This window comes from Pelophylax lessonae (genome assembly GCF_965119305.1).
Source record: "Pelophylax lessonae genome assembly, chromosome: 12".
In the NCBI taxonomy this organism is placed as follows: domain Eukaryota; kingdom Metazoa; phylum Chordata; class Amphibia; order Anura; family Ranidae; genus Pelophylax; species Pelophylax lessonae.
This window is the reverse complement of record NC_138779.1, coordinates 107747488-107761045: the sequence shown is the minus strand read 5'-3', so window position 1 is coordinate 107761045 and position 13558 is coordinate 107747488. Positions and strand designations below refer to the sequence as shown.

Here is a 13558-nt window from a genome sequence, read left to right as displayed (position 1 = left end):
TCTCCGATGTTGGCTTCTTCAGGGGATTTGAAGGCCCTTACTAGTCAACCGACTACCGGAAAAACACAAAAAACATATGTGCAGCATAATCAGTTATTATATGCAAATACATAGTATAGTATAATACAAATCTTTACAGTCAATAAACCACCCGTGCGAGCTTGCCGCACAGTCCACACCCAAAGGGGAGGGGGCAACCTTGTAACTACAGGAGGCAGAAAAAGGACCAAGCTAGAATAGACAATGTGTAAGAGGTAAGCATGGCATATATCTTGGGCATATATAATATTTGTCCAACTACCAGCTAATTAGCGTAGTAAAATTACTTACATATCTATAATTGGGAGTGGGTTTAATGAGGGCACCTATATGTAAAAGCATCAAAACTGAAATAGGAAGGAAAGGGAAGGAAATATTATTCCAATGTCATAAAAGTACAAAAAAAAATATTTTTATCTTATTTTCTGTGTAATATGCATATAAATAAATATGATGTAGTGCATATATGGAGCACCAGCATATACAAGCATTTCTATATCTTTGTTTACACCGTTATAATCCCATCATATACCCGTTTCCTTGTACATTATTTTTATCTTTATTCACATAAGATTTATGGTTAAAAATAGGCATATAAAAAAGGGGGAAAAATAAAAGTCTTATTCAGTATGGTGGAATCCCTTGTAGACTCCAAATATAAACAGGGGGTCCTAATTCACCTTGATGTTGCTTTTACGCATCTCTCAGGATAGCCTGCTTTTTCAAGAGGACTCCAAGGGGGTAATAGTCCCAGATCATTTTAAATCTTTAAAAAAAAATGTGAGCAAAACATCACTTAAGTACATATGTACTATAAGCTGAAGGTGGGCTGGGGGGGGGGGGGGAGATGGTGAGCTCTTGAGGAGGGGGGGAAGGGGAGGTGGGAGATGGGAGGTACAGAGTTGTGCTGTGTATGGGGGGGGCGCAAACGTAAGCAAAGAGATGTGCACAGGTGAGCAATATAAACACAACAACTCTGGCGCTTAGAGACCAGGACAGGGAATCCCTCCATGGTGGTGTATAATATCTTGCTGGAAACCATGAAGCAGCTGTGTGGAAGTTCTGCACCAGGAGCGGTTCTGGAAAACAAATCAAAAACAAACAACAAAAAAAACACAAAAAAGCACTAAATGGAATCTCTTGTAGAAAATGCAGGTAACCACTATAAACACTGAAAACAATTCTAATGGTGCCAAAGATATTAAAAAAACAAGAATAAGTTTATTTAAAAACAAAATTATAAGAGCTATGAGTCAATAATTGCAGGGCTCTCCTGAGACAGATGGAAAGGCATGTCAGTGTAAAACATTACTGTGTAAAATAACTCTTGAATGCTGTTGCCTGTGGCTTAGACACGCTGGACAGTGCTGCGGTGGTTATAACTGTGCTGATCATCTGCAAGTAGCAGTGGCCCAATGGAGAAGGATGTTGTTCAGGCAAGGAGAACACCTTTCCAGGTAGAAGAGAGCCCAAAAGTAAGGATGGAAGACACATGGTATAAAAGGCAGCCATACTGTGGAAGATGGTGGAGCCAACCAGCAGCTTCATGAACAATGGGAAGGTCGCCCAAGCGTGACGTCATCCACTTGGGAGATCGCTGGTCCGGAATGAGGTCTGATGTGCATGGACACGGATGGAACGAAAAATTCAGAGGAGAGTATACAGAGATAGACGCTGTTGTCCTGACAACGTGTTTTGACCGTGGCCCTTTGTCATTTGATCAATAAATGGTTACTTTGGGGGGATTACTAGAGGGAAGGGGATTTTGTGCTTGGGGAGAACAAGGAAAATTTGCTGGGGGGGCAGTAAAGCATACCGAGTTCAGTGAGTTCATTGATTAGGAGTATGTAATGTATAGCACCATGTGCAGGATGCAATGGTTAGGATTTTGTAACATACCTCGTGCATTATATATGAGAACCACTATACTCTGGAAGGATGCTTTGCTAAATTTTACATACCTGGTATGCTTGTAAGTTCCATATAATTCGCCCCTGGAAAGTACTCCTGAATGCTGCACTCTGTACAATGAGTTTTATGTTACATATTCCACCCCCCCCCTCCCCCTCCCCCAACCCTCAAAGTTGTGATCTTCCAGTGCTGTGGGGGTTATTGGAGCCGAGGAACCTGTCATGGGGGCAGCAGCCATGAGCACAAGGGATACTTTGCAGTGAATGTAAGGTCCCATGTGCTGATTTTTTTTTTTTCTTTGTGATACTCTCTCCTCAGCACTGCACAATATGTATTCCTGTGTGTTATGCACTCTTGAGTCCGGTACTCTGTGTGTTACACATTCCTAAACCTTGTATTGTGTACAAAATACAGTTCTGAGACTTGACCACACCCATTTGTTGGGATTTGGCTTTACTTTTTTCCCCGGGAAGGATTATGTTCCATTTTTAAACACATGCCTGGTTATTGAATTATGACAACTAACCGGCCACATTATCAGGTGATTTTTTGATGACACATCTAACATACGGGTCCTGTGAAGGGAGTGTTACCTGCATACCCACAGTGGATGGTGTTGCCCACTAATGCGTGGCTAGACCTCATTTGGGATCCCCTCATCTGGTAAGCATCCATTCATTATTTTATATGGTGGAGCACGGATAAGGATAAGGGATCACTTGGAGCACTTTTGGACTGTAATTAGGCACGTGTGGAGTCACCACCAGTATTTGGAATTGGGATTCTTCTGTCTATCATTTACCAATTTTATGCCACATTTGAAGATTTTTCAATTTGAATGAACATTATTTGATGTTTGTTATGCTTTGCAAAGAATAATTGGCACTTTAATTGAAAATACCCAATCTGTATACTTACTTGACACTTTATTGAATAATATAATTTATGAATACACATGTTTACAGCTTTATCATTAATCACTGAATTGAATTTAGATCACAACACTAAAGCTGGATACACACTATGATTTACCAAAACCATATAATATGAGGTCAGACCTAAACACTTTCTATTTGTATGCAATCAAGCAGGCCCTTGTACTACATAGTTGAAGGTAAATCTAAAGGAAATCTACCAACAAAAGTTGTATAGTGTGTATTCTACTTTAGCGCAGATTATTTTCCTTGTTGGTCAATCTATTTGCACTAGTATTGTTTTTAACAATCAATATGTATATTGGATAAAAGTCTTTTAACTTTCGTTATCAATAATCTGTATGATTTTACTATAAATTGTTTACTCCTTGTACAGCCTGTACAGTCTGAGATCCTTCTTTGTTTGTTTTTCCAAATATACAGTACGGAATGATGGCCATGAGTGGCACCTAATTATAGATATCTTTCCTAAAAATTGTCTTTTCTATCCGATCAGATTCAAACTATTGCCAACTATCATTTTTGAATCTGTTTTTTGTTAAGTTATACAGACTTTTATGAAACACACTTTGATGCCTGAGAACTGTAGTTATAAGCCTCACTAGGAGCCTGTTATAAAAACACTTCAAGATCTGACTGCAGCCAAGGAGCTTTTGAAGTCCTGACTAAGCTCATAATTGTTAATGAGCTAAGGTTTGATCACTTACATTGTCCAAATATGGCCATCTGGCTGTATTAGGTCAATTTTGTCACTAACATCCGCAGACTCAGTTTGACTGGAGCCTTAGCTCATCCCTATTCATGATGACAAATTAGACTTAATTTACAACACTAACATATAACAAAAGATTTACTTTTTTTGGTTTTTTTTTAATCCACATTTTGAACTGGTTTCAATATATTTGAAAAATAGAGTTTTGTGTCTAAAATAATGATCAGTGTCCTTGTTCAAAACTTTTGTGAAATGAGCATATTTGGTCTACATGTAATTGGATCACCATTGTGAAAGACATTAAAGTCTGATAACTACATGTGGTAAATACTAATGATAGGATTGAGGATACTAACTTCCTATATTTCTTATTATATTTCTTTTATGTTAAAACAAAGTATAATTAAGGGAATATTCAATTATTCCCATGGTTTAAATCATATTATTAAAAACAGTTGCTGATGCAGTTTAAGAACCCCTGGCATAAAGTTGCCATTTGTCCCCATTTTCCATGGAAGCCCCCATTTTGAGAAACATAGAAACATAGAAACATAGAATGTGTCGGCAGATAAGAACCATTTGGCCCATCTAGTCTGCCCAATATATCTGAATCCTTATGAATAGTCCCTGGCCCTATCTTATATGAAGGATAGCCTTATGCCTATCCCATGCATGCTTAAACTCCTTCACTGTATTTGCAGCTACCACTTCTGCAGGAAGGTTATTCCATGCATCCACTACTCTCTCAGTAAAGTAATACTTCCTCATATTACTTTTAAACCTTTGCCCCTCTAATTTAAAACTGTGTCCTCTTGTGGTAGTTTTTCTTCTTTTGAATATGCTCTCCTCCTTTACCGAGTTGATTCCCTTTATGTATTTAAAAGTTTCTATCATATCCCCTCTGTCTCTTCTTTCTTCCAAGCTATACATGTTAAGGTCCTTTAACCTTTCCTGGTAAGTTTTTTCCTGCAATCCATGTACTAGTTTAGTAGCTCTTCTCTGAACTCTCTCTAGAGTATCTATATCCTTCTGGAGATATGGCCTCCAGTACTGCGCACAATACTCCAAGTGAGAACTCACCAGTGTTCTGTACAGCGGCATAAGCACTTCTCTCTTTCTACTGCTTATACCTCTCCCTATACATCCAAGCATTCTGCTGGCATTTCGTGCTGCTCTATTACATTGTCTTCCCACCTTTAAGTCTTCTGAAATAATTACTCCTAAATCCCTTTCCTCAGATACTGAGGTCAGGACTGTGTCAAATATTCTATATTCTGCCCTTGGGTTTTTACGCCCCAGGTGCATTATCTTGCACTTATCCACATTAAATTTCAGTTGCCAGAGTTCTGACCATTCTTCTAGTTTTCCTAAATCCTTTTCCATTTGGCGTTTCCCTCCAGGAACATCAACCCTGTTACATATCTTTGTGTCATCAGCAAAAAGACAAACCTTACCATAGAGGCCTTTTGTAATATCACTTATGAAGATATTAAACAAAATTGGTCCCAGTACAGATCCCTGAGGTACCCCACTGGTAACCTGAGCTTGTTCTGAATGTTCTCCATTGACTACAACCCTCTGTTGTCTGTCACTCAGCCACTGCCTAATCCACTCCACAATATGGGAGTCCATGCTCAATGACTGCAGTTTATTGATAAGTCTTCTATGTGGGACAGTGTCAAAAGCCTTACTAAAATCTAGATATGCAATGTCTACTGCACCTCCACCGTCTATTATTTTAGTCACCCAGTCAAAAAAATCTATAAGATTTGTTTGACATGATCTCCCTGAAGTAAACCCATGTTGTTTTTCATCTTGCAATCCATGGGATTTAAGATGTTCCACAATCCTATCCTTTAATAGGGTTTCCATTAATTTGCATACTATTGATGTCAGACTCACTGGTCTATAGTTGCTCGATTCCTCCCTACTACCTTTCTTGTGAATGGGCACGACATTTGCCAATTTCCAATCTTCCGGGATGACTCCTGTTACTAATGATTGGTTAAATAAATCTGTTAATGGTTTTGCCAGCTCACCACTAAGCTCTTTTAATAATTTTGGGTGTATCTCATCAGGACCCTGTGACTTATTTGTCTTCACTTTAGACAGCAATCTTAGAACGTCTTCCTCTGTAAAAACACATGCATCAAACGATTCATTAGTCATCCTTTCAAGTGGAGGTCCTTCTCCTTCTTTTTCTTCTGTAAAAACTGAACAGGGGTCTTTTCCTAGAAAACAAGTGTCCTTGGTACATCCCAATCACAAGACAAGTGTAAGTAAACATTACACTATGAAATAATTTAAACTTACTGTATCCAGCTACTGCTGTTCAAAACTATGCACTTTTGTCCTGCTGCACTTCTGTACTGCTGAAATTCAAAAGAGCAAAGTCTACAGAGCAAAACTCTACAGAGGTTCTACCCTTCCAAAATACAACATTAATTAGGCACCAATTTGGACAACAGCTCATCTAGCTTACATATGCTAATTGATAACATGTGCCTCGGCTACCCCAGTATGGCACTGCTGATCGGTCTAGTCAATTGTACATAGAAGCCAATACTTGTGCATTGTCATTTTTAAGGGACTTGGACACCTGCGCAGTGTAGTATTTACACTGCACTGCCTGGTTGCCTGGGACATGCTGACAAGTGTTAGGAGAGACCCCCACTCCACTGGGGTTTCATCTGAAATAATTAAACCTGATTTCTGGTCCCCATGTGATACTTACTCTTGACCTCTGCACTCCGTATGCTTTTTACTCCTTATCCTTGCACTGTGTGTGTTACTTACTCCTAAGACCTGCACTCTGTGCATCACCTACTACCTGCCTTTGAATTCTGTGCACTTATTTTTCCTAACCCCAGCTCTCTATGCATTAGCTACTCTTGATCTCTGCCCTCTGTAAGTCACTCACTCCTGACCTCTACCCTCTGCATATCACTTACTCCTGACTTCTATACTCTATGCATCACTTAGTCCTGACCCCTGCACTTTGTGTTTCACTTATTCTTGACAATTGCACACTGTGCATCACTTACTCCTGACCTATACCCTCTGTATATCACTCAGTACTGACTTCTATACTCTATGTGTCACTTACTCATAACTCCTATACTCTATGTGTCACGTATTCTTGACAATTGCACACTGTGCATCACTTACTCCTGACCTCTACCCTCTGTGTATCACTTACTCCTGACCTATACCCTCTGTATATCACTCAGTACTGACTTCTATACTCTATGTGTCACTTACTCATAACTCCTATACTCTATGTGTCACTTATTCTTGACAATTGCACACTGTGCATCACTTACTCCTGACCTCTACCCTCTGTGTATCACTTACTCCTTACTTCTATACTCTGTGTCACTTACTCCTGACTTCTATAATCTATGCGTCACTTACTCCCAACAATTGGACACTGTGCATCACTTACTCCTGACCTCTACCCTCTGTGTATCACTTACTCCTGACTTCTATACTCTATGTATCACTTACTCCTGACTTCTATACTCTATGTATCACTTACTCCTGACCTCTACCCTCTGTGTATCACTTACTCCTGACTTCTATACACTATATGTCACTTACTCCTAACTTCTATACTCTATGCGTCACTTACTCCCAACAATTGGACACTGTGCATCACTTACTCCTGACCTCTACCCTCTGTGTATCACTTACTCCTGACTTCTATACTCTATGTATCACTTACTCCTGACTTCTATACTCTATGTATCACTTACTCCTGACTTCTATACTCTATGTATCACTTACTCCTGACTTCTATACTCTATGTGTCACTTACTCCTGAGAATTGGACGCTGTGCATCACTTACTCCTGAACTGTGCGCTTCGTGTGTTACTTACTCCAGACCTCTATGCTCTGTGCGTTAAGCACTCCTGACATCTGCCCCCCCCCCCCATACATAAAGGCAAACAAAGAAAATATTATCAACACTACTTCTAGGTACAGATATTAACTGTATACATAGCACAAAACAATATTTTTTTTTCTGTAAAGGTTTTCCAACTGTCTGTTTCCCCAAGGCCACCAGTCAGACTAAATATTAGAATTAGAATCCGGAATAGTATCAAATGGCTTTGGGGACAGAGAATAACATTTAATCTTTAATATTACTGCTGCCCTTGGGTGGATAACAACATTTAATTATCATACTTTTTATTAAAAAATGTTTTTGACAAGTCCAGAAAATGTGCAGGTAGTATACAGCAATGGAATTACAAGTGGTGATTAGACATTTGTACATAGGATATGTTACATATATGGACCATGAGTTCTCGTGATAGTGGTAATACATTTTAAACAAATGTTAGGGGTTTACCTGGTGATAACTACTTGGCTAATGTTTAAAGTGGAAATTTTTACTAAAAATCAGTACTGTGAATGGGTAGGCTTGCACTGTTTGTCTGCCAGTATGATCTGCCTTTAACTGAATTTTTTTTTATTTTTTTCAGAAATATATTGCCCTCCACCTCCAGAAATCAATGAAGGTATTCTTGTGGCAGTGAAGAAAAGAGAGTATGAAATCTCTGAAGTAGTATATTATATGTGCAAAAAAAACTTTATTATGGATGGATCATATAGTATAACCTGTTTGCCCAATGGGCAGTGGTCTGAAGGCCCAGCCTGCAGAGGTAAGTTATTCAACTTTATGGACTGCTGCTGATCTACTGAAGTGCTCTGTCGTATGCAATGCAGGCTGACTATCTAGTACAGAAATCCCTAGTCAGGCCTTAAGGCTACATTCACACTTGTGAGTGGCGTCTTTGAGCGCTTTCTTTGCACATTTTTATGCATGATTTTGGAACGTATTTATGCGTGTTTTTATACAATGTTTTTGAGCTTTGGCATTTTTTTTATTAGCCAATAGAGAAAACTGTCATCTGTTGCATCATTTGTTGCTAGGTATTTCAGCTTTTTAGCTTTGCCATCAGCTTTTATTTCTTTTTTTATTATTAATATTATTTATTTATAATTGTTTTTTTTTCTGTTAGGGTAAGGGGTTAGAGTTAAGGTTAGGGTTATTATTTTTATTTTTTTGTTTGGGTTAGGGTGTTAATACTACTACTACTAATAATAAATTATTTAATAAGTGTAAAATAAATACGCAAATATATAAAAATAATCATAAAAAAATAATAAGTGAATTCAATAAATTAATACTAATTAATAATAAATAAATAATTAACCCCTAACCCTAATCCTAACCCTAACCCTAAAAAAATAATAATAATATCAATAATAAATAACTAAACACCCTAACCTTAACACAAAATAAATAAATACTTTATTATTATTATTGTTTTAATAATAGTAATTATTTTTTTTGTTCTGGTTTGGGTGTTTATTATTATTTTTTTTTTAACATTAGTATTAATAATAATTTTATGTTTTTTTTTTATTAAGGTTAGGGGGTTATCATTTACTTATATGTTATTTATTTTATTTATTTTTTTATGTATGATGATTTTTATTTGTTTGTGTATTTATTTTCCATTTACTTATTCATAAATTATTACTATTTTATTCTTTCCATTTTTTCACTTGAACTGAAAATTGCGCAAAAACGCACGAATGCGCACAAATGGCACATTTTCATTCATTTCCATAGGGATAAAATGTGCCAAAAACTTTTAAATCTGCCCAACTCGAGCTAGAAAAAAAGCTCCTTAACTTTTTTGAGTGTCAGGCGTACAGCTTCAGGTTACTTGGAGTGGAAATGTGAACCATCTCCATAGAAAATATTTTTTTTTTTTTCTCCTCCAGCATTTTGGAGCTAACAAGTTTCAGCTCTTTTCCATGTTGTATTATACAGTACTTATGATCATAAAACCAATTAAAGACTAATATATTTTGAATAAACTGTAAGTTTTAAAGGATGAGATGGGTTTTCGAAATGTAGTACCTTGAAAGTAAAGAGCCCAAATTGGTGACCTCTGATCTAGTCCACTGCTATCCTCTAACAACCCTGATTTGCTGAAATCCAGGGAGAAATAAGGAGCAAAAACAAATGTTAACTACTTACCGCAAAGTGACGTATGGGTACATTGGCAGACTTTGCGGTGTTATACCGGGATGATGCCTCTAGCTAGAGGCACCATCCTGGTACCGTGGTTTACAGCCGACGGTCGGCTTTCCGTCAGTAATGACCGATGCAGCTCTGGAGCCGCTCGATCGTTACCCTGGTGAGCGGGAGGGGACGCCCCCCCCCCCCCCCTCCCGCCTCCTTCCGTGACTTTGAACGAGCCTCCCGTCCCACCGGGAGACCCGAGCACCCAGCCGACGCGTCCGCTGGCTGGATGGAGTCCCGATCAAAGACGGAAACGGCTTTGATTGGGTCTCCGATGATGTAACCCGGAGGCGGCGTCCATGACGTCACTTCCGGCTTACTCTGCTGCAAAAGGCAGCAGATTTAAAAAACGTCTGTATGCAAAAATGCAAAAAAGTTTAGTGGAGGGGTAGAGGGTCTTTTAGACCCTCGATCCCTCCATAAAGAGTACCTGTCACTGCATATTGGTGTCACAAGGGATGTTTACATTGCTTGTGACAGCAATAAAAGTGATCAGATTTTTTTTTTTTTTTAAAAAACTGTAATAAAGTTAAAAAAAAATAAAATAAATAGGAAAAAAAAAAAAAAATTTTTAGCCGCCCCGTCACCGTTAGCTCGCGCATGAAAAAAAAACATATACGGAAGTCGAGCCGCAAATTAAATCGCTGTTCAAACCACACATGTGAGGTATCGCCGCGATCGCCAGAGCGTGAGCAATAATTTAAAAAAAAGAGCTACACTCTAATTCTATACTGGTAAGGGTTAAAAAAATTTAAAGCGTCGCCTATTGAGATCTTTATTGACCGTAGTTTGTCGCCATCCCACGGGTGTGCGCAAGTTTAAACCGTAACATGTTGGGGATCTATTTACTCGGCGTGACATCATCTTTCACAATATACAAAAAAAATGGGCTAACTTTACTGTTTAGTATTTTTTAAATGCAGTGAAATGTGATTTTTCAAAATGTTTATAAAAAAATGGCGTTTTAAAGACCGCTGCGCAAATACCGCGTGACAAAAAATATTGCAATGACTAACATTTTATTCTTCAGAGTCTTTGCTAAAAAAATATATATAATGTTTTGGGGTTCTAAGTAGTTTTTTAGGAAAAAATACTGATTTTAACTTGTACACAAAAAGTGTCCGAAATAGGGCTGAGGCTTAAGTGGTTTATATATATTTATTACAAACCATTTTTTAAAAGCACACTTATTTATTGTAAAACACTGTTTCACTTGGAAAAACTCATGTAAGCTGCTTTTTTTCCAAACCAGTTTAGCAACGTTTGGTGTTTGAACGTTTATTTATTTAATTGCAATAAATTTTAATTTCCTGTATTCTGGCTATTTAAATGAATAATTGCTGAAGTGCTAAATGCGTCTGCTCCTGAACGCACTGGCAGAGGGTTTGTTTTCCTGCCTCTAAACTCTCCTGCCACTAAAAGTCTATATGTGTATGGATACGTAGGCTAACATGCAGGAAATTTTATAGACAAGGAAAAAAAGCACCAGACGCTCCTAGCAGCAGCTTTAAAAGCATCCAGTGTGCATGAGGCCGTATAAATACCTGAATTTGACTTGATATCAGCCTCTTGTAACCCTCTACACTCTGACTTGGAATGGACAGTACTATGGCCCATTTAGGTGCAAACAAATGCACTGACAAGGAACAGTCTTACAGGAGATAAGAGCAGAGGTAGGCCCTTATGAGTCTGTTTCTGCTCCTTCCTTGACCAAACACAGGGGGAGATGACGGGGGAGGGGGGGGGATATGACAGGGCTGTGTTACTTAAAGAGGAGCTTCACCTAAAAGGAGAAGATGTGCTGGTTTGTACCCCCCTCCACTGCCACATTTGGCACTTTTTGGAGGGGAGTGGGTACTTGATTTTGACAGCTACCTGTTCCCATTTCTGGCTCAGATCGCTGCAGCGAACTGAGCCAGAAGTTTGGCCTCCCTCCTTCCCCAGCAGTCTTCTGGGACACATCACAGGTCCCAGAAGATTGCGGAACCATTCACAAGGTGCAGCATGTGCAGTAGGAAGCAGGCTATGAAGCCGCAAGGCTTCACTTCCAGTTTCCCTAATACAGATGCCGTTGCCTGCACCCGAAACCGATTAAAGAATATGCTCGGGTGAGGACGCCAAGGGTTCCCTGGATAAGTAAGTGTTTTTAAATTAAAAGTAAGCAGCCACAGTATTTGTAGCTGCTGACTTTTATTTTTTTCTGAAGGAGCCTGGAGCTCCTCTTTAACTGCAGCAAAGAAGAGTCAGGTCTTCAGCTTGGCAGTGTTTTCTATCTGGGCTTTGTAAATATACAGTATCTCACAAAAGCATCATCTAGCCCTTTCATCCCCGGTCTGACTGCCCATGGCCACCCTTTCACGTAATGGATTTTAGTTCTTTCAACCATGGAGTCTCAGCCTCACATGTGGGTGTTTCAAACAAATGCAGTCTGCTTAAGAACATCCCCTCCTCCAGACTGACACCCATTCATTAAAGCATTTTAATATACAATATCTCACAAAAGTGAGTACAGCCCTCACATTTTTGTAAATATTTTATTATATCTTTTTGTAGCACCCTCCCAGGTAGGTGCTAGGCAAACTATAGAGGGGAGCCTTGTCTGCCTATTAGATGGGCCTTGATTGTTCAGCAATGCTGTCATGTGTTTCCAGGTGTGCCTGTTGAGCTTGGGGAGCCTCCCCACTGTGTCCAATAGGGGCTCTCATTGAACAGTGGAGAAAACCTGACCAATAGCACACCAGGGCTTGTATCTACCCCAGAGGGCAGAATATGCCGCAATGCATCCTGGGATGGGAAATAAGTCTGAGGGGAGCACATGACAGAGCGGAAGCAAAGTCCCAGGAGGAGGGTGACGGCTGTCTCTCCTCCTGTCAGCTTGAGGAAGGTGTCCTGGGCAGTCGGTCTAGAGGACAACTGGTTGAGCAGAGCTGCAGAAAGGGATCCAGTGTGCTCAGGACCAAGTGGAGTTGTTGGAGCAAACATTTCCAGGAAAGCAGTGTCGTGAGTACTGTAAACTGCCCAGGGGCCTGCCTAGGATAGGGGGCCACTCCGGAAGGTCAGAGGGATCCAGGAGCCAACTAGCTAGTAGAGGGGGCTTAAAAAGGGGGTGCCAGAGTATAAGCCCTGAAGAGAAGTCTGTAAGAAGGGTGCCAGTGTGGGCCCTGAAAAATTAAGAGTTGCAGCAGTGTTTACATGTAGCTACCTCAGCCAGGAGGGCTAAAGGGAGCAGTACAAAGGACTTTGTGTCACCGGGGAGTGTCAAAGTCAGTTAAGTGTTAACAGACAGCAAGTCAGCGTTAACAAGCGCCAATCGGTGTTGACCGGCATTCAGCCGGCATCAACTTAGCGTCAAGAGGCATTTTTCTCAGTTGTCCCATTACTTTGTGAATAGTTGAGCCAGAGGAGTATCCCACTCATTCCCTTCTCCCATCCAAGTTCCTAAACAAATAGAAAATCCAAAGATGCTGGACTGTGAGAACATGCTTAAATGGGCTGTTGTTGCTAGCGGTAACCCTGGGGGACCCACATTCAGCAAAATGGCTGGCGAATTCTTCTACATTTTCATGTGACAACACTGAAAAATGACACATTGATACAATGTAAAGTAGTGAGTGTACAGCTTGTATAACAGTGTAAACTTGCTGTCCCCTCAAAATAACTCAACACACAGCCATTAATGTCTAATTCACTGGCAACAAAAGTGAGTACACCCCTAAGTGAACATGTCCAGATTGGGCTCAATTAGCCATTTTCCCTCCCCAGTGTCATGTGACTAGTTAGTGTTACAAGGTCTCGGGTGTGAATGGGGACCAGATGTGTTAAATTTGGTGTTATTGCTTTCATTCTCTCATGCTGGT

At 39.7% G+C, this 13558-nt stretch overlaps 1 protein-coding gene across 2 annotated transcripts in view; it reads left to right on the top strand.

Annotated features, from left to right (window-relative positions):
• The window catches only part of LOC309568100 (beta-2-glycoprotein 1-like), a 136280-nt gene that overhangs the window by 107890 nt on the left and 14832 nt on the right, over nucleotides 1–13558 (top strand). For both annotated transcript variants that reach the window (XM_082273696.1, XM_082273695.1), the window contains one exon: nucleotides 8086–8265. In XM_082273696.1, the coding sequence (XP_082129822.1) occupies nucleotides 8086–8265 (180 nt within the window). The remainder of the gene's footprint in view (nucleotides 1–8085; nucleotides 8266–13558) is intronic.